The 25760-nt window shown below is 41.5% G+C and overlaps 1 protein-coding gene across 1 annotated transcript; it reads left to right on the top strand.

Moving 5' to 3' along the window:
• Window positions 1-3107: 3107 nt before the first annotated feature.
• Window positions 3108-25760, top strand: LOC105479480 (succinate dehydrogenase complex assembly factor 4). The gene is made up of 3 exons (XM_011737467.2): window positions 3108-3215; window positions 16409-16561; window positions 25593-25760. Exons 1-3 carry the CDS (start codon window positions 3152-3154, stop codon window positions 25700-25702), a joined length of 327 nt encoding a protein of 108 aa, XP_011735769.1. The 5' UTR covers window positions 3108-3151; the 3' UTR covers window positions 25703-25760.

Here is a 25760-nt window from a genome sequence, read left to right as displayed (position 1 = left end):
CTATATGACTAGCTACAGAAACTGCTTAGTATCAGGAGATGGATAAGACTTGCAGTCTGGCACACTCAGTAATAATATATAGGCATGTTCAGGGGCCATGGGAGCTTGTCTCTCCTCTCCCACAATGGAAAGCAAAATATATCAGTGAGTCAAACGCAATAGCAAGAAGTCAGACCCTTTTCTACTCTTTGATCTCTGTTATTCTGTCAACAGAAGAGATATCACCAAATACCGTTAATTCATTTGGAAAATATGACAAATCCTTTAGGGCAGTATCCCAAAGTGTATTTTCTCACCTGGTTCCAAAACAACCTTCAATAAGGTTGTCCGTCATTTCATAAAATCGGTTGCTTTTGGATGATGGAATACATAAGACTGTGAATCCCGCAGGCATTAGTCCCCTGCTTTACATCTTTCACGGGAAAATGAGTTCTTCGGTAAGAAGCAATGTTGTGTAGGATATTGTATTAAACATGGAGTAGTGTGTTGAGGTATTCAGTAAGTCCACAGGTGGAGTATATAGCAAGCATAAATCAAGGAAAGCACTCTAAATGCAGAATAATTGTCTGTTCCTGTAAGAATAAATTTATTCCTGTAAGAATAAATCCTCCTTCATAACAGTAGGATTTCATTGTCAGACCTGCCACCCAGGCCACATAAAAGTATATCAGGGGATCAAGTTGGTCACTGCAGTTGGTAAGTAGTGGTAGTAGCCAAGCAGTCATGACAGAAGAAAGACGGTGTTAAAAGTACATGTATGTCTCTATTCTTGCCACCATGGCTACCTTGTTACTGAGTCCACAGCTGTTGTGGGGGAAGGAGGCTGAGTGATGTCCACAGAATGGGTCACTGTTGCAGCCCCTGTGTAATCCCCTTTTGAGAGTAGGCTGGACCTAATAATAGGATACAGTAGAAGTGGTGGGATGTCACTACCGAGATGAGATTACAGAAGGTCAGAGCATCCATTTTGAGGGGTCTTCCTTGCTCTTTAGTTCATTTGTCCTGTGGAAAGCCAGCTGCCATGTTGCAAGATAGCCTTTGGAGAAGCCCACTTAACAAATAACTGAGAAAGTTTCCAGTCCAAAGTCCACAAGGAACCAAATCTTGCCAATAATCATGTGAACGAGCTTGGAAGCAGATACTCCCTTAGTTGTGCATTTATATGAGACTGGGACTCCAGCCAACAGCTCGGCCGCAACCTCATTTAGGACCCGGAACCACAGTCACTCTGGCTTCTAGATTCCTGATCCACAAAAACTGTCAAGAGAATAACTGTTTATTGTTTTAAGCCAGTAAATTTTGGGATAATTTGTGAGGCAGCAATAGATAACTAATATAATAATCTTGTTCTGATTAAGAGCCTTTCTGCAATGGAAGCCTTTTTTGTTGTTGTTGTTTTTTAACATTCAATAGAACCCAAATGTTTTCATACTCTGGGGCTACTTTGAGAGGCCCTCTTCCAAAGACCTAGTCCAAAACGTTTACATTCCCAGTTCCTAGCCACTTGACAAACCAGTCACTGCCTATGAAATGATGTAAATTTTTATCTCAAGCTGTATCTCTTTTTAGGCAAAGCATACAAGACAAGATAAACTAAATTCTGGCCAGGCGCGGTGGCTCACACTGTAATCCCAGCACTTTGGGAAGCTGAGAGGGGTGGATCCCTTGAGGCCAGGAGTTCGAAACCAGCCTAGTCAACATGGCGAAATCCCGTCTCTACTAAAAATAGAAAAATCAGCCAGGTGTGGTGACGCAGGCCTGTAAAAACATAAGATAAATAAGCTAAGTTATGTATGCTGGAAATAATTTTTTTTTCCCTCTGCTGTTCCTTCAGGGCCTCTGTTAAGCAAGGCTCTAAATATGAAAAGCAGTCCGTTGCCAGCCGGGCCAGTTTATTAAGCAAAGCCATCATCCAACTTCGAGTTTTTCCCTCAGTCAACTAGCCACAAGGAATTCATCATTAAACTGTAGCTATAAGCTAAAGGTCAAAAGCATGACCTTAGGACTGTGAGCTCCCTACAAATGAAAACTGTTTCGGTTTTGACTCTGGCCCAGTTCTGTGTATCTCACTTTCTCTCTTCTTTCTTTTTGTTTTTTTGAGATGGGAGTCTTGCTCTGTCTCCAGGGCTGGCGTGCAGTGGCACGTTCTCTGCTCACTGCAATCTCCGCCTTCCGGGTTCAAGCGATTCTTCTACCTCAGCCTCCCGAGTAGGTGGGATTACAGGAATGCGCCACCACGCCCGGCTAATTTTTGTATTTTTAGTAGAGACGGGGGTTTTGCCTTGTTGGCCAGGCTGGTCTCGAACTTCTGACCTCAGGTGATCCACCCGCCTAGGCCTCCAAAAGTGATCGGATTACAGGAGCGAGCCACCATGCCCGGCCCCCTTTCTTTTCGTGAAAGGATCTCCTTATCTAGGAGAACCAGATAATTCTCAGTTCATGATGAGAAACTTCGATCGCATAGCCACTTGATGTCACATGGTCAGACATTACCAAGGCCCAATAGCTAGCCAGAAACTTTTTTTAAAAAAAGAAAAGATACAATTCCAGAATTCTGGGGGCCTTCACTATGATTCTGTAAAGATTTCCACGAGCTGCACAAAGCATCCAGGTCTGCCACATACCACTCAACACTGTTAGAGCTGTTGGGATATAAGGGTCAAGTGGCAGAACTCCTTGCACTGGATCCTGGCCTGGATGGAGAGCCTTCTCTTACTCTGCACCTCATTCAAAAATGTCGCCTTTCATATCATCTGGTTAGTCGGCCAGAATGGACGAACTAGGAGCTGACTGAACAAAGATTTAAAACACAAAACAGGGAGAATTAGGTAAAAGAAGCATTTTATGTAAGAGAGTAAAAGGCGCTCAATCTTTGTAAACTATAAAAGGGATCTTCCACGGGACCTTTCGGCTTAGACTGACAGGCATGAACGTAATTATTCCCTCTTCTAATTTCAGCAAGGATTTGGCGTTTTAATACGGGGTTCAAGGTAGCTTGAGTCTTTCTTGGCGAAAGAGCCTAGGAATGACTCTAACTCCTTTTCTAAAGCCGGCCACGGAGGCCCAGCCCCCGCAGGAAGGCTCCGGATCCTGCCGCCTGCTCCTCCCCCTACTGCTTTGCGCCTGCGCGGAGGCTCAGGGAGTCGGCGCCATGACCCTATCGAGGCTTCCCGGGTTGCTTAGCCGGGTCTCGGCCACTGCGTGGAGAGCGGCAAGTAAGCACCTGGCCTCGGGGCCAAGGTCGCGGGAGGGGTCGTGAAGGCCCAGGCGCGGAGAGAAGACCCTCCAGCGGAGGAAGCCGCGTGTGTCCCGGACGTTCGGTGGCGCCAGGCGCTGCCCAGCTTCTCCCGCCCAGATGCCCACCCCGTGGCCTGGGCAGGTCCTTGCAGCGCCTGGGGTCTCGGGTGGGACTAGAGCGAGAAGATCGCTAATGCCCTTACCCCCGCCCGGACGTCCGCTTCCTGCCGGGCACGCGGTGGCCCAGCAGGACCACAGACGTTCCGGGTCGTTCCTGTGGGAGCTCGCAGGGCACACTGCACTTTGATGCCCCTGAGAAAAATGGAAAAGAAGGCCTTTTGGGAATAGGAGTCGTTGATTTACTTATTTATTTATATCATTATTTACAGGAATCCGCGCGCCTGGTCCAGGATTTGTGGCAGTTTACAGTTTATCTTTTAAAAACGGGGAAAAGTGCAGAAGTGAGCCAAAGGCAAATAAGTATAACGTAAATTAGATGAAGCCAGGAATTGTTCGTACAGAAAAAGCATTCATGCTTTCAGTAAAACCAATATTTTTAAACCCATTGTGGTTGGAAATTTTTCTCAAGATGATTCAGTTAGCAGCCCAGACTATGCAAAACACAATTTTAACTTGTGACACCTGGAGAAGTTATGCAAGTTGAAAACAATAATTATTGCCCTCATAATAAATGGCTCCGGATTTCTATGCAATTTGTTTTCCTTTGAGCAATCATTTCCCCCAAATACAAACATTTTACATAATTGTATAAGTTTTAAATAGTCCAGAAATGAGTAATACAGAAAGTGAAAGTCCCACATTATCCAAACCTCAAGGTAATAAAGTTAAAATTTTGTAGGGTTCATTCAACGTCTCCCGTTAACTAGTTTTAAACAATTATGAAGTATTCCATACATATACACACACACACATATATATGTATGTAGCACACATGGAAGCTGGAAAGCACAACCAGCATCTATGAACTCATCCTCCAATTTAAGAAATAGTCTCCATTGCCAAGGAGGTCTCTATGTGCTGCTTCCTGATACACCTGCGCAACGGTGTTTTAAATCTTCGTAGAAATGGTTTCATATTGTTGATTTTTTTTTTCAGCTAACACTGTGTTTTGTGATTGATCCACATTGATGTATGAGGTTGTAGTTATTCATTCAACTGTGTGAACCTATGATACATTTTCCAATGCCCTTCTCAAAGGACATTTGAGTAATTCTAGAAACACCAGGATTGGCTGCTACACATTCTTGTGTACCTTACTTGTGCATTAGTGGAAGGAATGGAATTCCTGGAGTATGGTGTAGGTCTTTTCAATTTTACAACATGATGCCAAGGTGTAACGGCATTTTCTAATTCTATAGCAATTTTCACTTCTACCAGCAGTGTATTAGAGTTCGTGTTGTTCCACAAACTTGCGAAAACTTAATTTTGTCTAAGTTTTTTATTTTTGGCTGCCTACAGGGTGATGAAATGACACCTCATTGTGATTTTGCTTTTCTCTGATTAAAGAAGTAAAACATCTTTTCAAATATCAACATTTTGTGAAACACCTTTTTCTCTTTTCTTTTCCTTTTTTTTTTTTTTTTTTTTTGAGACGGAGTTTCGCCCTTGTTGCCTAGGCTGGAGTGCAACGGCAAGATTTCAGCTCACTGCAACATCTGCTTCCCGAGTTCAAACGATTCTCCTGCCTCAGCCTCCCAAATAGCTGATATTACAGGCGCCCGCCACCACGCCCAGCTAATTTTTTGTATTTTTGGTAGAGACAGGGTTTTGCCATGACCACAGGTGATCTACCCACCTTGGCCTACCAAAGTGCTGGCATTACAGGCATGAGCCACCGCGCCTGGCCTTTTTTCTTAACAGATTCTTATTTATATTCTTTACAAGTATTTGTATGCTAAACCTTTTTTAGTTATGTAGGTGTCAAATATCTCAATTTGTGGTTTGTTTCTATCACTACTAGGCAGAATAGAATAATGGGTCTGCATGTACAATCATGCAGCTTCGATATAAAAGGTATCTTTTAATAAACATGTTTATAATTTTATCTGTAAAATTTTGTTTTGGTCCTTTTGTTTATTGTTACTGCCTTATGGTCTTGTCTAAGAAACCCTTTTGTGCTCTAAAGTCATAGACATAGTCTCCTATATTTTCTTCTTAAAAATTTATAGTTTTGGCCGGGCGCGGTGGCTCAAGCCTGTATTCCCAGCACTTTGGGAGGCCGAGATGGGCGGATCACGAGGTCAGGAGATCGAGACCATCCTGGCTAACACGGTGAAACCCCGTCTCTACTAAAAAATACAAAAAACTAGCCGGGCGAGGTGGCGGGCGCCTGTAGTCCCAGCTACTCGGAAGGCTGAGGCAGGAGAATGGCGTAAACCCGGGAGACGGAGCTTGCAGCGAACTGAGATCCGGACACTGCACTCCAGTCTGGGTGATGAAGCAAGACTCCGTCTCAAAAAAAAAAAAAAATTTATAGTTTTGCTTTTCACATTTAAGCCTTTATTCTACCAGGAATTGATTTTTGTGTATGGTGTGAGGCAGGAACCCATTTTTCTTTTTTTTCATGTCAAACACTTGTCCCAGATTCATGTATTTATAGGACCTTTCCCCTAATGATATAATGTCAGCCATCATAAATCAAGTTTACTTATACATATATGCATACGTTTATTTATTGGCTCTTTTTTCAGTCCCATTGACCTATTTGTCTATTCCTGTGCTGATACTGTCTTGATAACTATAACCATAACTTTGTAATAAATCTTATTATTTTCTGACTATTGTTTACGTATAGAAACCTGATGCTTAATGATTTTGTATCTAAATTACCTTATTAATTTAAGTAATTTACTTTGCATATTTTGGGGACTTTGCTGCGTAGACATTCATATCATCTGCAAATGGTGACAGTCTAGTTTCTCCCTGTCTAATCCTTTTTTTTGAGAAGGGGTCTTGCTGTGTCACCCAGGCTGGAGTGCAGTGGCACAGTCTCTGCTCACTGCAACCTCCACCTCCTGGGATCAAGTGATTCTCCTGCCTCAGCCTCCCGAGTAGCTGGGATTACTGGTGTGCGCCACCATGCCTGGCTAATTTTTATATTTTTTATAGAGATGGGGTTTTGCCACGTTAGCCAAGTGATCCAACCGCCTCAGCCTCTCAAAGTGCTGGGATTACAGGCGTGAGCCACCGTGCCCCCTGCCCTCCCTGTCTAATCCTTATATCTTTTTCTTTTGTTTTTCTTTCCTTGCTCAGATTTCCAGCACTATGTTGACTAGAAGTGATGACAGCAAGCATACTTATCTTGTTTATGATTATAAAGGGAATGCATTTGTATTTTATCATTAAGGTGTGATATTGCAGTCATTTAGATAAAACTGCTATATTTTTTTTTAAGTCACCATCTCCTAATAACTCTTAAAGCATGTTTTATAAATGAATCCTCAGGGAACAGTTCTAGCTATCTCCCAAATAACTCTGTTCTTTTAAACAAAACAATCACCTTCTTATTTTTTTGCTAAAACTCTTTATTTTGGATTTACATTTACTTACTGGATTTAGTGATCCGTAACTGTGGGTCTTCAGAGTCCAAGCCTTTGTGAAATAAAATTTCATGGAACATGAAAAAAAAGATGTGGTAGTAGCTGCAGTTATACCCTTTTCAGGTTAAGGAAGTCACTTTCTATGTAGAGTTTTGCGATTTTGTTTTGTTTTTGTTTATGTATTTGTATTTGTTTTTTAATGATGAGTAAATCTTGAAGTTTACTGAATTGATTTTTCTTCATCTTACTGAGGCGTTTATCATTTTCTGCTTTAATCTGTTGAGGTGGTAAGTTACAGATTTTTCTAATAGTGAATCACTTGCATTCCTAGAAAATATTCCAAAGGATCATAGTGATTATATTTTTTAATATAATGTATTTGTTGTGCTTATATTTTTTTTTAGAAATTGGCGTGTAGGCCGGGCGCGGTGGCTCAAGCCTGTAATCCCAGCACTTTGGGAGGCCGAGACGGGCGGATCACGAGGTCAGGAGATGGAGACCATCCTGGCTAACACAGTGAAACCCCGTCTCCACTAAAAATACAAAAAAATTAGCCGGGCGTGGTGGCGGCGCCTGTAGTCCCAGCTACTCGGGAGGCTGAGGCAGGAGAATGGCGGGAACCCGGGAGGCGGAGCTTGCAGTGAGCCGAGATCAGGCCACTGCACTCCAGCCTGGGCGACAGAGCGAGACTCCGCCTCAAAAAAAAAAAAAAAAAAAAAAAAAAAAAAAAAAAAATTGGCGTGTAATTTTCTTCTCTTATACACTGAAACCCCTGCCTCCAGGGTTCAAGTGATTTTTCTGCCTCAGCCTCCCGAGTAGCTGGGATTACAGGCGCATGCCACCACACCCGGCTAATTTTTGTGTTTTTGGTAGAGAGGAGGTTTCACCATATCTTGGCCAGGCCGATCTCGAACTTCTGACCTCGTGATACGCTGGCCTTGGCCTCCCAAAGTGCTGGCATTACAGGCGTGAGCCACCGCGCCCAGCTTTCCCTGGTTTTAGTATGAAGGTTATTCTAAGGCCGGGCACGGTGGCTCACGCCTGTCATCCCAGCACTTTGGAAGGCCAAGGCGGGCGGATCATGAGGTCAGGAGATCGAGACCATCCTGCCTAACACGGTGAAACCCTGTCTCTACTAAAAATACACACACAAAAAAAAGTAGCCGGGCATGGTGGCGGGTGCCTGTAGTCCCAGCTGCTTGGGAGACTGAGGCAGGAGAATGGTGTGAACCCGGGAGGCGGAGGTTGTAGTGAGCCGACATCGGGCCAGTGCACTCCAACCTGGGCAACAGAGCGAGACTCCGTCTCAAAAAAAAAAAAAAAAAAAGGTTATTCTAGCCTCATACAATGTATTGAGGATTCTACTTACCCGTTTCCCTTCTTTGTTAGATTTTGTTTAAGATTGGAATTATCTGTTCCTTGAGGGTTTGTTGCACCTCACCTGCAAAACTGTCTGGACCTGCTCTTCTCTTCGAGGGAAGACTAAATTACTTGTTTAACTTCTACAATGGTTATTGCTGTATTTATCAGGTTTCCTCTCCTAAGTTGGCTTTGGTAAGTTAACTTTTTCTGGAAAGGTTTTCATTTTGTATTGTTTCAATGTATAGGCATAAAGTTTCTGGTATTTTTTCAAAATTTTCTGCTCTCCATATAATTATGTGCTCTCTTTTTCTCATATTATTTATTTTGCCTTCTCTTGTTTTTTTATAGTAACCTTACCAAAGGCTTTACAACACTTTTAGTCTTTTTTGGTCTTTTTTGTTTTTGTTTTTGAGACAGAGTCTTGCTCTGTCGCCCAGGCTGGAGCGCAGTGGTGTGATCTTGCTTAACCACAACCTCCACCTCCCGGGTTCTAGCAGTTCTCCTGCCTCAGCCTCCTAGCTGGGATTACAGGTGCGCACCACCACGTCTGGCTAATTTTTGTGTTTTTAGTAGAGACGAGGTTTCGCCTTGCTGGCCAAGCTGGAACACTTTCAGTCTTTTCAGAGCACCAACCTTTGTTTATTGTTGATCTTCTTTGTTATAAGTTATGCAAAGGATATTTCTTGTACAACGTGGTGACTATGGTTAATATCAATGTATACTTGAAAATTGCTGAGAGTAGATTTTAAATTTTCTCATCACAAATAATTGATAGGTATGTGAGTTAAAGCATATGTTAGCTTAATGTAGCTATTTCACAATATATACATATTTTTAAACATGCTGTACACCATACATGTATGTAATATTTATCAATTAAAAAATGAAGAATATATTGAAAATTATTTTTACGTTGTAAATTGTTATCTTTTATTCATTTTTTTCTTATTATCTTATTTTTCCATTTTCCGTGGTTTTTGTTTTGTTTTGTTTTGAGACAGATTCTTGCTCTGTCGCCCAGGCTGGAGTGCAGTGGCGAGATCTCCGCTCACTGCAAGCTCCGCCTCCCGGGTTCACACCATTCTCCTGCCTCAGCCTCCTGAGTAGCTGGGACTACAGGTGCCCGCCACCATGCCCGGCTAATTTTTTGTGTTTTTAGGAGAGTCGGGGTTTCACCGTGTTAGCCAGGATGGTCTCGATCTCCTGACCTCGTGATCCGCCCACCTCGGCCTTCCAAAGTGCTGGGATTACAGGCATGAGCCACCACGCCCGGCTGATTTTTTTTTTTTTTTTAACATGCAAATAGTGCGTCTCACATAAACAGCATATGGCTGGTTTCTGGTTTGTTTGTATTGGGTTTTTTGTTGTTTTGCACTGATAGTCTCTTTACCCTTATTATAATTACTGATATAATTACATTCCTCTGTTCAGACTCTTGGGTCTGTGTGTGTGTGCACCTGCATGCACAGGTATGTTGGGTGGGATTTGATTTTGATAAACCTATAAAGCATATGCTACTAATCTTTTGTATAGTCTATATATAAAAGCATTTTCTCTCTATTCTTATGTCCCACTTTACTTCTGGGAACACTTTTTACTTTTTTCTGAGACAGAGCCTTGACCTGTCACCCAGGATAGAGAGCAGTGGAGCAGTCATAGCTCATTACACCCTTGATCTCCAGAACACAAGCCGTACTCCCACTTCAGCCTCCTGCCGAGTAGCTAAGACTATAGGCACCACTGTCATGCAGTCGTGCCCAGCTAATCTTTCATTATTTTTATTTATTTGTCTCTGTGCTTTTTTCTGTATAATTTCTTTGAAACTTTATTCCAGATCATAAATTCTCTTTCCAATTGTATTTATTCAGCTATTTGGCCTTTTTCTTTCTTTTTTTCTTTTTTTTTTGAGGTGGAATCTCACTCTGTTGCCCAAGCTGGAGTGCAGTGACGCATTCTTGGCTCACTGCAAACTCTGCCTCCTGGGTTCAAGTGATTCTCCTGCCTCAGCCTCCCGCGTAGCTGGGATTGCAGGCACCCGCCACCACACCCAACTAATTTTTGTATTTCAAGTACAGATACAGTTTCATCAGATTGGCCAGGCTGGTCTTGAACCTCTGACCTCAGGTAATCCACCTGCCTCTGCCTCCCAAATTGCTAGGATTACAGGTGTGAGCCACAATGCCCGGCCAGCTATTTGGCCTTTTTATTTAGTTTTAGATTTGTTTTTCTGAATTTCCGTGTTTTTCTCTTCTTTCTTTCTTGTTTTTTTTTTTTTTTTTTTTTTTTTTGGCCTAATCATTTTTCTTTTTTCTCTTTCTTTTTCTTTTCTTTTTTCTTTTTTGATACAGAGTCTTGCTCTGTCGCCTGGGCTGGAGTGCAGTGGCGTGATCTCACTCACTGCAACCTCTGTCCCCTGGTTCAAGCAATTGTCTTGCCTCAGCCTCCCAAGTAGCTGGGATTACAGGTGCCAGCCACCAAGCCCAGGTAATTTTTTGTATTTTTAGTAGAGGTGGGGTTTCATCTTGTTGGATAGGCTGGTCTGGAACTCCTGACCTCAAGTAATCTGCCTGCGTCAGCCTCCCAAAGTGCTGGAATTACAGGTGTGAGCCACTGTGCCTGGCCTACAAAAACTTTTGCAAAGCCAAAAATAAGTAAGCAAAAAGAGACAATGAAAAATGATTAGGCTGGTGGGCACGGATTTGCAGATGCAAATCCTCTCAAGAAAAATAACTCTCCACATATGTCTCATGGAATTCTCACAGAGAGAATCCCAGAAAAACATTCAAGGAAACAAAGCCATCACAAACAAGTCAGTAGAATCAATGTATAATGGAACAGTGGGACAATAAAGATTTTGTATACAGGATTCAGAATATAAAATAATAAATTAAAAAATTTTGGCCAGGTGCGGTGGCTTACGCCTGTACTCCGAGCACATTGGGAGGCCAAGGTGGGTGGATCACCTGAGGTCAGGAGTTTGAGACCAGCCTGGCCTATATGGTGAAACCCTGTCTACTAAAAACACAAAAATTAGCTGGGTGTGGTGGCACACGCCTATAATCCCAGCTACTCAGGAGGCTGAGGTAGGAGAATCACTTGAACCCAGGAGGCGGAGGTTGCAGTGAGCTAAGGGCACACCACTGCACTCCAGCCTGGGTGGCAGAAAAAGATTCCATCTCAAAAAAACAAAAAAGATGCTTAGGGATTTTTGGAAGATGCAGCTAGTGTGTAGTTAAGCCTAAACACAGGTGTGGGTCAGCCAGTGGCTTCAAAATCTCAGAGGGGCTTCTTTTTTTCACATCTTCACTCAGAACCAAGGTTAAAGTAGATACTTTTCCTTCCTTAACTGTCTTCTAGTTCCTTGCTATTTGGAATAGCAGCATAATCATCACCTGGAAGCTTGTTAAAATGCAAGAATCACAAATGCCACCTAGAACTACTCAGAATCTGCATTTTAACAAAATCCCCCAGGTGGTTTTTATCTATGTTTTAAATCTTTCAACTGGGTGTGGTGGCTCACACGCGTAATCCTAGCACTTGCGAGGCAGGAGGATTGCTTGAGTTCGGGAGTTCAAGACCAGCCTGGCAACATGGTGAGCCCATCTCTACGAAAAATAAAATTAGCATGGTGATGCGTCGCTGTAGTCCCAGCTACTGAGGAGGCTGAGGCAGGCTGAGGCTGAGCCCAGGAGATCAAGGCTACCATGAGCCATGATTGTGCCACTACACTCAAGACTGGGCAATAGAGCAAGACCCTGTTTCAAAAAACAACAAAAATCTTCTGGTTCACTTTCTTATCTCAGTCTGTGAGCCTCCCTGAGTCCTGGCCTCTAATACGCTTTCTGTTTGCTTGGGTTTAAGAGACTGTCATCTCCCTGCTGTCCTGAAAGCTCTATATCCCAAGCTCTAGGCAAGAAAGACACAAGAAGGCTGGGCACTATGGCTCACGCCTGTAATCCCAGTACTTTAGGAGACCAAAGCAGGCGGATCACTTGAGGTCAGGAGTTTGATACCAGCCTGGCCAACATGGCGAAACCCCGTCTCCACTAAAAATACAAAAATTAGCTTGGTGTATTGGTGGGTGCCTGTAATCCCATCTACTTGGGAGGCTGAGGCACAAGAATCCCTTGAACCCTGGAAACAGAGGTTGCAATGAGCTGAGATAATGCCACTGCACTCCAGCCGCCTGGGGCACAGAGTGAGACTCTGAAAAAAAAAAAAAAAAAAAAAAAAAAAAAAAGACCAGCTTGGTCAACATGGTGAAACTCCGTCTCTACTGAAAATACAAAAACTTAGCTGGGTTTGGTGGCTAATTTTTTTTGTCTCTGTCTCAAAAAAGAAAGACACAAGAAGTGTAGCCGTTTCACTTTGTGTTTACCTCACTGGACTGTCTTTGCAGTTTATCATTATTTACTTTCATAAAGGTTCTATCTCTGATTTAGAGGGGGTTTGGTTTTGTTTTACCTTTTTAGGTATTTTATGACTGTAGAGTTTTGGCATTTCTGATTTGTCAAAGTACCAGAGAAAAGTTTTGGGTTGTGTGTTGTGTGTGTGTGTGTGTGTGTGTGTGTGTGAGAGAGAGAGAGAGAGAGAGAGTCATTCTTTTGCTTTTATTATTTCTTCTTTTAGAAGGTTTTCTTCTTGTCTGTTATGTCCATGTAAGCACAATTCTAACTAGGTTTGGATAAAGTCAAACCACCCCTTGAAGTAGAAGACATGGGCTTTGTGGTTGTTATTTCCTGATGTTGTTAAAAGAGCCTTTTGTTTTAAGTTTGTCAGCTATTTCCCATGTAGTCGAGGTAGTCAGAAGTCTGCTGATAGCCAAAATGCAATATTAACATGAATACAGTTACTATTGCTCAACACCTACTATTTAATAGGCAGAGTTAACAGGAGTGGTCCTTGGGCTTAACTCCTCATCTGACACGCCCTCGTTTCTTATGGTCTGCCTTTAAAGCTACATGTATATGCTTCATTACCAACACCCCCGGCAGACTTATGTGCACACGCTTGTGTCCAAAGCTGTAAAGCCTGTAGGTACTAAGGAGCACTGTGTCCCATCTTATATTGTACTGTACAGAAATGAGGGGCATTATCTTCCCCTGTGTTCTGTCACACTGTTACCTGACTACAAAAATAGTTCTGCTTGTGTTTCCAATGGCCTCAGAGTTCCTTGAGAAAACTTGTCTTTCAACTTTTCCTTGTAAACCCTCTTTCTACAGATAAAGTCTTTCAGAAGTCTGCAAAGTCATATTAGGGACCAATTTCTCCAACTTACACTTTGCTACTCCTTGCTTTCCCCAAGATCCAGTTTTCTGTCCTTCACCAGAAACCCTTACGCAAATTAACTTATGCATCCCAGAGTTAAGCTCAAGTTATTGATGCACTTACTCAATGTGTACACATACACAGACATACACCTATTCATTTATCTTAACCACTTGTATGCATGTGTTTGTGTCTATTTCTTTAAACGAGGTTGGGTTATGTAGTGATGACTAGAATATGAGAAAAATATGTGTAATGAAAAAACATATGTAATGCTGTCAAGGGCTTACAGATATTCCATCGAAATAACAATAAATACTGTTTGTCACTATACTAAATGCATAAATTGTCCCATTTATTCAGCAATCTCATGTGATAGGTACTGTGATTTTTCTATTCAGAGGAAAGGAAACAGAAAGGGTAACTTGACCAACATCCAACACCTAGTAAGTGATTGCATTTGTTTCTTATTGCTGCTATAACATATTACCACAAATTTAGTGGCTTAACACATTTTACAGTTTTGGAGATCAGGAGTCTGGAAGGGGTTGCACTGAGCTGGAACCAGGCAGTTAACAGGGCTGTGTTCCTTCTAGAAGCTGCATCCATTTCCTTCTCTCTTTTAGCTTCTAGAGGCTGCCAACATTCCTTGGCTTGCCCCCTTCCTCCATCTTCAAAGCCTACAGCATCGGGTCTGGTCTGTCTTCCAACCTCTCTTCCCTTTTAAAGGACCCTTGTGGTTACATTGACCCACCCTATAATCCTGGATAATCTCCCTATTTTAAGGTCATCTGATTAGCCACCTTAATTCTGTCTGCTACCAAAATTCTTCACCATGTAACCAAACCTGTTCACAGATTCTGGGTATTGGATTCTGATTATCTTTGAGGCCATTATTCTTGCCACAGGGGTGTAGCTGGAGCTTGTACCCAAATTTGTCTGCTTCTAAAGCAATTTCTTTAGGAAGCTGAAAACCCCTAACACTGAGCTCACTTTTTTCCCTGTGGTTTTTCCCTTATGAATATTATCTCGGTGAGGGTTTGTATAACTTTCATAGCACTGAAAGTTCAACTCTCTTTAGAAACTAGAGAGAAAATGATCTCATTTACACATTGCAGACACCCAGTACATTTTAAAATCCGAAGTTTTATTTTAGATTCAGGGGATACATGTGCAGGTTTGTTACCTGGGTTTATGTGTGATGCTGAGATTTGGGATATGAATGATCCCATCACAGATAATGAGAATAGTACCCAAAAGTTAGTTTTTCAACCCTTGCATCCCCTTCTTCCCTCCCCCACAGTAGTACCCAGTTTCTATTGTTGCCTTATGTTCCTGAGTATCCAGTGTTTCACTCTGTAGAATTAGAAAATTATGTGTAAGAATATGCAATATTTGGTTTTCTGTTCCTGCATTAGTTCACTTAGGATAATGGCCTCCAGCTGCATCCATGTTGCAGCAAAGGACATGATTTCATTATTTTTATGGTTGCATAGTATTCCATGGTATATATGTACCACATTTTCTTTATCCAGTCCACCACTGAGGAGCACCTAGGTTGATTCTGTGTCTTTGCTATTGTGAATAGTGCTGCAGTGAACATGCAAGTGCATGTGTCTTTTTGGTGTGAAAAATGAGTAGTTTTATTTTGGGTATATCCCCAGTAACAGGATTGCTGGGTCAAGTGATAGTTTTGCCTTAAGTACTTTGAGAAATCTCCAAACTATTTTCCACAGTGGCTGAACTAAGATACATTCCCACTAGCTGTATATACGCATTCCCTCTTCTCTACAGCCTCACCAGCATCTGTTGTTTTTTAACTTTTTAATAATAGCCATTCTGACTGATATGACATGGTCTCCCATGATTTCAATTTGCATTTATCTACTAATTCGTGATGTGGAGCATTTTTAAATATGTTTGTTGGCCGCTTGTATGTCTTCTTTTGAGAAGTGTCTCTTCATGTCTGTTGTCCGTTTTTTAGTGCGGTTGTTGTTTGCTTGTTGAGTTGTTTAAGCTCCTTATAGATTCCGGATATGAGACTTTTCTCAGATGTGTAGTTTGCAAATATTTTCTCTCATTCTGTAGGTTGTATGTTTACTCTGTTGATAGTTTCTTTTGCTCTACAAAAGCTTTTTAGTTTAATTAGGTCCCATTTGTCAATTTTTTGTTGTTGTTGTTGCAGTTGCTTTTGAGGACTTAGTCATAAATTATTTCCCAAGACCAATGTCCAGAATAGTGTTTCCTAGGTTTTCTTCTAGGATTCTTACAGTTTGAGGTCTTACATTTAAATTTTTAATCCATCTCGAGTTAATTTTTGTATGTGGTGACAAATAGGGTTTCAGTTTCATTGCTTTGCACATAGTTGCCAACTATCCCAGCACCATTTATCAAATAGGGACTTCTTTCCCCCATAAAACAATGTATTTTTAGAGACATGGTCTCACTATGTTACCCAGACTAGAATTGAGCTCCTGGGCTGAAGCAGTCCTCCCTCTTCAGCCTCCTGCGTAATTGAGACTACAGGTGCATGCCACTGTGCCCAACTTGATGTATTCTTAAAATTTTAGTTGACAGAAAAAGAGGACCTTGATTAGGATTTAAATGTAGCCACTTCTGACTTTTAGAGATTTGAATACTAAATATTGTCATTGAAAAGTTTGTACTAAGTTACTCTTAATATTTGAACTCCTGGTTTTTTGGCATTGCTTTAGATAGGAATTAATGTTTTAATATAAGTTTCTACAATATTGATAATGATTAACTAATTTATTTCATAGCCCTTCTTTTCAAACTGGTGGTCTTCCAGAAAGGGAAATGGCTGGACAGGAAGGAAGAATTTTCACTCTACATCCTTTGGTACTTTTTGAACTTTGAGAAATGTGAATGTATGAACTAAAAACAAATAAACAAAATTTTATAAATGTTTAAAGTGGAATAAATGAAAAGCTCCTAATTTTCTATTATCTCCACTCTTCTAGGATCACCCCTTTTGTGTCATTCTCTGAGGAAAACAAGTTCTTCTCAAGGAGGAAAGTCTGAACTTGTCAAACAGTCCCTTAAGAAGCCAAAGTTACCAGAAGGTCGTTTTGATGCACCAGAGGATTCCCATTTAGAGAAAGAACCACTGGAAAGTAAGCATAATAAAGCACCTCTCAGTTTTTGAAGTATCAAGGAAAGTGTTTTACTTATTGAGAAAATGAGTGAAAGAAAAGAAATATGTTATTGCTTAAATTCTGTAGTAATAAAGCATATTTCAACAATGAGTAAAATCACCATCCATCAACACATGTAGGTTTCTTAATAAAAAAGATTTTCAAGACTCTGACAGGTATTTGATTGTGTTTGTTTTATTATACCTCGTTATTCACATAACAAAATATATGTTGAGACCTTCTTTGATACAAATAAATGATGTTATTTGTATCAAAGAAGATTATGTTATTTGTATCAAAGAAGATCTTATGTGAATAATGAGGTATAATAAATATAACCACTTTATATATATAATGTATACATATTATATATATAAAGAACTCCAATAACTCAACAAAAAGTCAAAAATAGCAAAGCACTTGAGTCTCAACTTACATGTTTTGCTATATGAATAATGAGGTATGATAAATAACAAATATATAATATGTGTATATTACATGTATGTCTGTAGAACTCCAGTAATCTACAAAAAATAAAAATAAAAAATAGCAAAGTACTTGAGTAGACATTTCTCCAGAGAAGGTATAGAAATGTACAAATGGCCAACAAACACATGAAAAGATGCTCAACATCAGTATCATTATCATTAGGGAAATGCAAATCAAAACTATGAGATACTACTTCATACCCACCAGGATGGTTATAATAGAAAAAAATGGAAAATAACAAGTGTTGGGAAGGATGTGGAGAAATTGAAACCCTCACGCATTTCTGGTGGGAATGTAAAACGTTGCAGCCGCTGTGGAAAACAGTATGGCCATTCCTCAAAAAATCGAACATAGAACTACCGTTTGACCCAGCAATTCCGCTCTTAGGTGTGTACCTAAAGCAATTGAAAGCAGGGACTTGAACAGATATTGCTGTAACTTTGTTCATAGTATTATTAACAGTAGCCAAAAGGTGGAAACAACCCAGTGTTCATGAACAAATGACTGGTTAAACAAAAGGTAGCATATACATACAGTGGAAAACTCAGTCATAAAAAGCAATTACATTGTAATATATGCTACAACATGGATGGACCTTGAAAAAATTATGTTTAGTGAAATAAGCTGGACCCAGAAGAGCAAATATATGATTCCACTTATATAAGGTACCTAGAATAGGCAAATTCATAGAGCCGGAAAGTAGAATAGAGGTGATCAGGGACTCCGGGGACTAAGAGGGAAGTCATTGTTTAGTGGGTACAGAGTTCATTGTGGGGATGATGAAAACATTTTAGTTATAGATAGTGGTGATGGTTGTACAACCCTGTGAATGTATTTTTGTTGTTGTTTTTGTTTTTGAGATAGAGTCTTGCTCTTTCACCTAGGCTGGAGTGCAGTGGCACAATCTCGACTCACTGCAACCTCCGCCTCCCAGGTTCATGTAATACTCCTGTCTCAGCCTCCCAAGTAGCTGGGATTACAGGCACGCCACTACAGTGGCTCATTGTTGTGTTTTTAGTAGAGATGGGATTTCACCATGTTGGCCAGGCTGGTCTTGAACTCCTGACCTCAAGTGACCAACCCATCTCAGCCTCCCAAAGTGCTGGGATTACAGGCATGAGCCACTGCGCCTGGCAGTGAATGTATTTAATACTACCAAATTGTACACTTACAAATGGTTAAATGAGAAATATTATGTTATATTTATTTTACCACAATAAAAAAATAGAAAGCAAAAACCAGCACATTTCAAAAGCTAATCATCTATTTGACACAATGGTAGGCATTCAACTAAGTCTTGTATCACTCAAGTTCATGTTGAACCTACCATCCCTTAGAAACTTCTGACAAACATCACCAAATACAGCAGGTGCTCTTCAATCCTTGTTTTATTTGAACAATCCACAACCTTTGACAGTGTTAACTATTGCTTCTGGAAATCTCCTGCCTTGATTTCCATTATGCTTTCCTTAGTTTCATTTTTTTGTGTTTGTATGTGTGTGTGTGTTGTTTTGTTTTGTTTTGTTTTGTTTTGTTGAGACAGGGTCTTGCTCTGTTGCCCAGGCTAAAGTGCAGTGGCATGAATACATGGCTCACTGCAGCCTTAACCTTCCTAGTTCAAACTATCCTCCTGTCTCAGTCTCCTGAGTAACTGAGACCACAGGCACATAACCCCATGCTCACCTAATTAAAAAAAATTTTTTTTGTAGAGATGAGGTCTTGCCATGTTACCCAGGCTGGCCTCAACTCCTGGGCTCAAGCAGTCCTTCTGCCTCGGCCTCCCAAAGTGCTGGGATTACAAGTGTGAGCCACCATTCCTGGTATGCTTTCTTTAGTTTCTCACCCTATTTCTTCATTAATCTCTTCCTGGGCTCCTTTTTGAGCTCTTCTGTCTCTCCCCAACACCTAGATGTGGGTATTTGCCGGGCCTCTGTTCTTAGCCCCCTAAGCATTCCTAGGGAGATTTCATATTTCCCTAAAATGATTTGAGTGATTGAGGCAGAGTCTCACTCTGTCACCCAGGCTGAAGTGCAGTGGCACTGTCACAGCTCACTGCACCCTCAACCTCCTGGGCTTCACTACTCAGCCTCTCCTGTAACTGGGGCTACCGGCATGAACCTGGCTAATTTTTCTATTTTTTTTTTTTTTTAAGAGACAGTCTCACTACGTTGCCCAGGCTGGTCTTGAACTCCGGGGCTCAAACGATCTTCCCACCTCAGCCTCCCAAAGTGCTGAGATTACAGGCATGAGCCACCACGCCCGGCTTAAAATGATTTTAAGTATTACCTGTGTGTTGGTGATTCATACATTTTTACCTCCAATCACACCTGTTTCCTGAGCATCACTCTCCTGTCTCCATTTGCCTCCTGAATATCTTTCTTTGGATATTCCAGAAGTCTCAAAATTAGTATTTCTAAAACTCACCTTCAGCCCTCCCACACACCGGGCCTCATATCCTCCTCTTCCTTCTGGATTCTAGTCCACCCCATCTACCAAGTCACCCAAGCCCGAAATCTGGGGATAATCTTTCACTCCTGCCTCTTCCTGTCTCCTGTGACTGATCACTAACAAAGACCTGTTGCTTCTACCCTTTTAACATCTCTCAAATTTATTCCCTCTTACTCTTTCTACCAGTAAGGCCCAAATTCAAGCTGTCTCTAGCTCCGCTGGTCTCCTAACAAGCCTCTCTGCTTCCTTCTTTCCTTCCTTCTAGTCTTGTCTCCCTGCCTCTAGTACGTACTTTATTCTAAGAAAACTATGTAGGTTGTCTCTTTGAAAAGAGTAGATTTCATTGTTAAAACCATAAAGGAAAATGTTTGTAGCTAGGCATCCTGCTTGATATAAAGATGAATAAGAAAGGAAGATGAGATAATGTAAATAACGATGAACAGGACATCATGTGGTAACTAGCATGAGAGGTACACAAAAAGATCAGAGAAAAGTTGACAAAAAAGATAACTTTTGAGCTGGGGTCTAAGGAAAAATAATTTTTTGTCTTTTTGAGTTGGAGTCTCGCTCTGTCACCCAGGCTGGAGGACAGTGGTGCGATCTCAGCTCACTGCAACCTCCGCCTCCCGGGTTCAAGCGATTCTCCTGCCTCAGCCTCCTAAGTAGCTGGGACTACAGGCTCCTGCCACCACGCCTGGCTAATTTGTGTATTTTTAGTAGAGAAGGGGTTTCACCATGTTGGTCAGGCTGGTCTTGAACTCCTGACCTCAGGTGATCCACCTGCCTTGGCCTCCCAAAGTGCTGGGGTTACAGGTGTAAGCCACCATGCCAAGCTGGAAAAGTAAAATTTTTATAAGTAGATAAGGTGTTGTGAGGAGACGTTTCAAAATAACTGGAGAAAGCTATGGTCAAAGAGAAAGAGGCTGCAGAACATTAACACTTACAAGACACAGCTAATGGGCTTCTTTGGCTTCAACATAAATTATACGTATATTCGATTAATACAGGGGTGTCCAATCTTTTGGCTTCTTTGGGCCGCGTTGGAAGAAGAATTGTCTTAGGCCACACATAAAATGCACTAACAATAGCTGATGAGCTAAACAAAAAAAATTAAAAATAAATAAAAAATAATAAAATTTTTAAAAATCACACAAAACAACTCAACATTTTAAGAAAGTTTACGAATTTGTGTTGGGCCACATTCAAAGCCATCCTGGGCCACATGCAACCCATGGATCGTGGGTTGGACAGGCTTGGATTAATTGTATATAAAGCTAGACACGCAGGTTTGGCTCAAATCTGGGAGGGCCTGAACTCCCAGGTTACAGTGTAAGGGCTTTATGCAGTGAGCAGTGAGGAAATGTATTTGGATAGAGGTTGTTTTAATTAGCTTTATTAAATATAGTCTGCATATAATAAAATTCACCCATGTTAAATATACAGTTGAGTGAGGTTTTTTTTGTTGTTGTTTTTGTTTTTGTTTTTGAGATGGGGGAGTCTTGCTATGTTGCCCAGGCTGGAGTGCAGTGGTGTAATCTCGGCTCACTGCAACCTCTGCCTCCCGGGTTCAAGCGAGTCTCCTGCCTCAGCCTCCTGAGTAGCTAGGATTACAGGTACCTGCCACCACGCCCAGTTAATTTTTGTATTTTTAGTAGAGATGGGGTTTCACCATGTTAGCCAGGCTGGTCTCAAACTCCTGACCTTGTGATCCGCCCACCTCGGCTTCCCAAAGTGTTAGGATTACAGGCGTGAGCCACTGCGCCCGGCTAGTGTGTTTTAACAAATGTTTACAGCCATGGAAACCACACAAAGTGTAAAATAGTTCCATCCCCTAAAGAGGCACAAGCCAGTTCATCCTCTCCCCACCTCCTCCCAGCAACCATTGATCTGTTCTCTATCACTGTAGTTTTGCTTTTTCTAGGATTTCATATAAATGAAACTCTACAATATGCAGTCTTTGGTGTCTGGTTCCTTTCACTTAGTATAATGTGGAAGAGGGTTTCTGTTGCATTAGTTCTAAAATGGGACACTGAGAGCAGGAACCAGGGTGGTAATGGTGAGAACAAAAAGTCTCAGAAAACGGTAGGCTATTATAAGGGCAAAAATTAGGTTAAACAAATGTGAGGAAGAAGAGACATGGAAAGATACGAAGGTGTGGTCAGAAAGAAGAGTGCTCAAAAGAGTGTGGGATTTGGAAAAGGAACACACTCAAAAAAGTCCAGTGGACAGCAGAAGTAGATGTGAAAGTCATCAGGAAAGAGATTGGTGACCTCTGTGGCCTCGATGTGTGATGATTTACTAACGTGGATGTTGATATTAGGGATGATGGGGAGAGGGAGATGAAACTATGAACCAGATATTGATCCCATCCGAGAAGACAGAAGAATCTTTGAGTTTATTATAAGACTGGAGAAGAGCACTGGACAAGTAAATGGTATAGAATTCCAAAAAGGAAAGGCTGTAGAGCTGTGGCGTTAGAATGAGAGGCTGGAAATAGCAGTGAGGAGCAGGGACATCTTGACCTGTTCTTTCTTCCCCAGTGCTGTGGACTGAATTATGTTCCCCTGAATTCATCTGTTGGAGCTCTAACCCCCCAGGTGATGGTATTTGGAGATAGGGCCTTTGGGAGATAATTAGGTTTAGATCATGAGAGGAGGGTAACTCTTTAAGGGATGGAAATGTTTTATACTTTGTGCCATTTACATGACTGTAAACATTTGTTAAAACTCATTGAACTGTGTACTTAAAATGGGTGAATTTTATTATAAGCAGACAATACTTTAATAAAGCTGGTGGGAATCTCCTCATGGTGGGAATAGTGCCCTTATAAGAAGAGATGCCAGAGAGCTTGCTGTCTGTCTGTCTCTGCCACATGAGGACACAGCAAGAAGTGACCATCTGTAAGCCAGGAAGAAAGCCCTCATGAGAACCAACCACGCTAGCACCCTGACTTCAGCCTACCAGCCTCCAGAGCTGTGAGAAAATAAGTTTCTGTTGCTTACTCCACCTAGTCTATGGTATTTTGTTATGGCAGCTCAAGCTAAGACATCCAGTGAGCCACAGAGATATGGGAGAAAGAAGAACTTCCATTAGAGAGGCCTTCAGGGGAATTCATAGAGTAGGAAAAAGCCAACTTGCATTGCAGTAAAGCATGGACTTCTTTTGAAAACAGAATGATGATGGGTATAGGGGACAGTTTATTCACAATATAACAAGAATAAAAGAATGAATATTTGAAAAATTTTCAGGGTAAATTCTGTATCCTTTTTCTTTTGCCCAGAGAGGGGCTTTATGATTTTAGTGAAGCTCCTTTAGTTTTCTAAACAGATACAGTTTGGGTAATCATTCTCCTGCAGTTCCCCCGTGCTATGCAGGATAAAATAAAAGCCGTATACCTTTTCTTCTAGTAATCTGTCTTTTGTCAGTTGATTTTTGGCAATCCTTCAGAGGGCAAGGGGGAAGCTTTTCCTTGGTCCCCACACCTTCTCCCAGAGGCCAAGCAATGTGCTTCCTCAGTGGAACAGGTTTAAACATCTATGAGTAGCTACGGTGACAACCTCAGCAGAGAATACCCACCTTGAGGGAATGTGACACCTATGCCCCCAAAAGTCTAGTTGCCTTTTGGTCTGTGTCTCAGGAGTATAACTGACTTCTCTAGGGATTGAATATAAGCGAGACCTAAGTAACCATGGGGTTTGGATAAAGCAGATCTGGGTTTGAACTGGAGCTCTCAGAGGCTTCTACTCTCTGGGTTTCGGTTTCCTCCTAACACCTGCCTTAGAATGCCATTATGAAAAGAAACTGAGATGATAGGCACTTTGCACTTTTCCTTTCAAGCCTTGCCAGTTTGTTATTCTTGTATGTATGTGTTTGCCTTTTATCGTTGTTGTTGTTGTTTTGCCTACTTCAGTACTCTGTGAGCCCTATGAGGGAAGGGGCCTTCTATTGCACGGTCACTACTGTATCCTCACCCTGCCTTTACCTAGCATAGGGCCTGGCAGAGTAATAGTGGAATAAATGAATGAAACTGTCTGCCCACAGGGTTGCCATGAGGATAAGAATAAATCTTTTCATTCATTCATATGATACGTGTTAAGTATCCTCTGTGAGCCAAACACTGAAACAGCAATGGATAAAACACACAAAAAAATTATACCGTAATGAGGCTTAACATTTTAGTGGGAGAGACAGACAATAATCAAAGTACATTTTAAAAATATATGAAATTAGTGATCATTGCTGAAGATAATGTAAATCTGGGAAGGAATGGGATGTGTTGGGAGGGTGGCCACGATAAATAAATAAATAGATACAGTTTAAGAATTAGGGGCCAGGCGGCTGGGCGCAGTGGCTCACGCCTGTAACCCCAGCACTTGGGGAGGCTGAGGTGGGTGGATCACCTGAGGTCAGGAGTTCAAAACCAGCCTGGCCAACAAAGTAAAACCCCCGTCTCTACTAAAAATACAAAAAATTAGCTGGTCATGGTGGTGCACACCTGTAATCTCACCTACTCGAGAGGCTGAGGCAGGAGAATCACTTGAACTTTGGAGGCGGAGGTTGCGGTGAGCCGAGATTGTGCCATTGCACTCCAGCCTGGGCAATAAGAGTGAAACTCCATCACACACACACACACACACACACACACACACACACAAAGAATTAGGGGTTAGGTGCGGTGGTTCACACCTGTAATCCCAGCACTTTGGGAGGCCGAGGTGGGTGGATCATTTGGGGTCAGGAGTTTGAGACCAGCCTGGCCAACATAGTAAAACGCCATCTCTACTAAAAGTACAATTATTAGCCAGGCATAGTGGTGCGCACCTATAGTCCCAGCTACTCAGGAGGCTAAGGAAGGAGAATTGCTTGAACCCAGGAGGCAGAGACTGCAGTGAGCTGAGATCACACCACTCCACTACTCCAGCTGGACAAGAGAGCTAGACTCCATCTCAAAAAAACAAAACAAAACAAAGAATTAGGGCTCTAATAGTTGGTTCCTCTCCTGTTTTTTCCATATACAGAACAGTACAGTGTATGGGCTGAGAGCAAGACTGCAGCCAGGATGTCTGAATTCAAACTCAGTTTTATCACGTAGAAGCTGTGTGATATGGAGCAACTTTCTTAACCCTTTGTGGCTCATTTTCTTCGTCTATAAAGTTGGAACAATAATTGTTCTTGTCCCATAGGATTGTTAGGAAGATTAAATGGATTAGCATACATAAAGTGCTGAGAATTGAGCCTGGCTTGTGACAGGGATTCCTACTATGAACACATAGTATTAAGAATAATAATTACTATTATTGATTATAAATTACAGTACCAGCCAACCAGTTGCTGAAGCCAAAACCCTATGATGAGGAACAGTAATTCTCTAGCTAAGATTAATTGACATTCCTATGTACCTGGCACCACACTAAACCCTTTACATGCATTACCTTGTTTAATTATCAACACAGTGAGGGAAGTATGATTGTTCTCCCCATTTTACTGGTCAGAAAACTGTGGCATTAAGTCAAAGTGATTCCTTCAAAGTAGTCTTATTTCAAGACCTTTCAAGTCTTATGAATTTGTACTCTGTATTCTCTTCTCAAACTCAGGAAAAAGAATCACATTTACAGTTCATTTAAAGACTGCATGGTAACCAGGTTACTAAGATCTAGCCTATCATGCAACCCTGTCTTTAAAATTGACCATAGTCAGACTTGGTGGCTTACGCCTGTAATCCCAGCACTTTGGGAGCCCCAGGCGGGCGGAACACTTGAGGTCAGGAGTTTGAGACCAGCCTGGCCAACATGGTGAAACCCCGTCTCTACTAAAAATACAAAAATTAGCTGGGCATGGTGGCATGTGTGTGTAATCCCAGCTACTCAGGAAGCTAAGGCAGAAAAATCACTTGAACCCAGAAGGCAGAGGTTGCGGTGAGCCCAGATCATGCCACTGCAATCCAGCCTGGGCGACAGAGGGAGACTCTGTCTCAAAAAAAAAAATAAATAATAAATAAATAAATAAAATAAGATTGACTATAAGGCCTTTCCTGCCTCCATTAACTGCTTTATTTACATCTCATTTTCCTTAGAATTTCCAGATGATGTTAATCCAGTGACCAAAGAAAAAGGTGGACCCAGGGGCCCAGAACCTACCCGATATGGAGATTGGGAACGAAAAGGACGCTGTATTGATTTTTAAGTCGCATCTTCTTTAACCTCAATTTTGTTTTCTGAATATGTACATCTGAATTAACTTA

The sequence above is a fragment of the Macaca nemestrina genome, chromosome 5, assembly GCF_043159975.1.
Source record: "Macaca nemestrina isolate mMacNem1 chromosome 5, mMacNem.hap1, whole genome shotgun sequence".
NCBI classification, from domain to species: Eukaryota; Metazoa; Chordata; class Mammalia; order Primates; family Cercopithecidae; genus Macaca; species Macaca nemestrina.
This window is presented reverse-complemented; position numbering and strand designations above follow the sequence as displayed.

Excerpts from the sequence above, each read along its gene's own strand:
- LOC105479480 (XM_011737467.2), top strand. The coding sequence starts at position 3,152 with ATGACCCTATCGAGGCTTCCCGGGTTGCTTAGCCGGGTCTCGGCCACT. Across the intron at positions 3,216-16,408 it reads CACTGCGTGGAGAGCGGCAA|GATCACCCCTTTTGTGTCAT; the intron begins GTAAGCACCTGG and ends CCACTCTTCTAG. Across the intron at positions 16,562-25,592 it reads AGAGAAAGAACCACTGGAAA|AATTTCCAGATGATGTTAAT; the intron begins GTAAGCATAATA and ends CATTTTCCTTAG.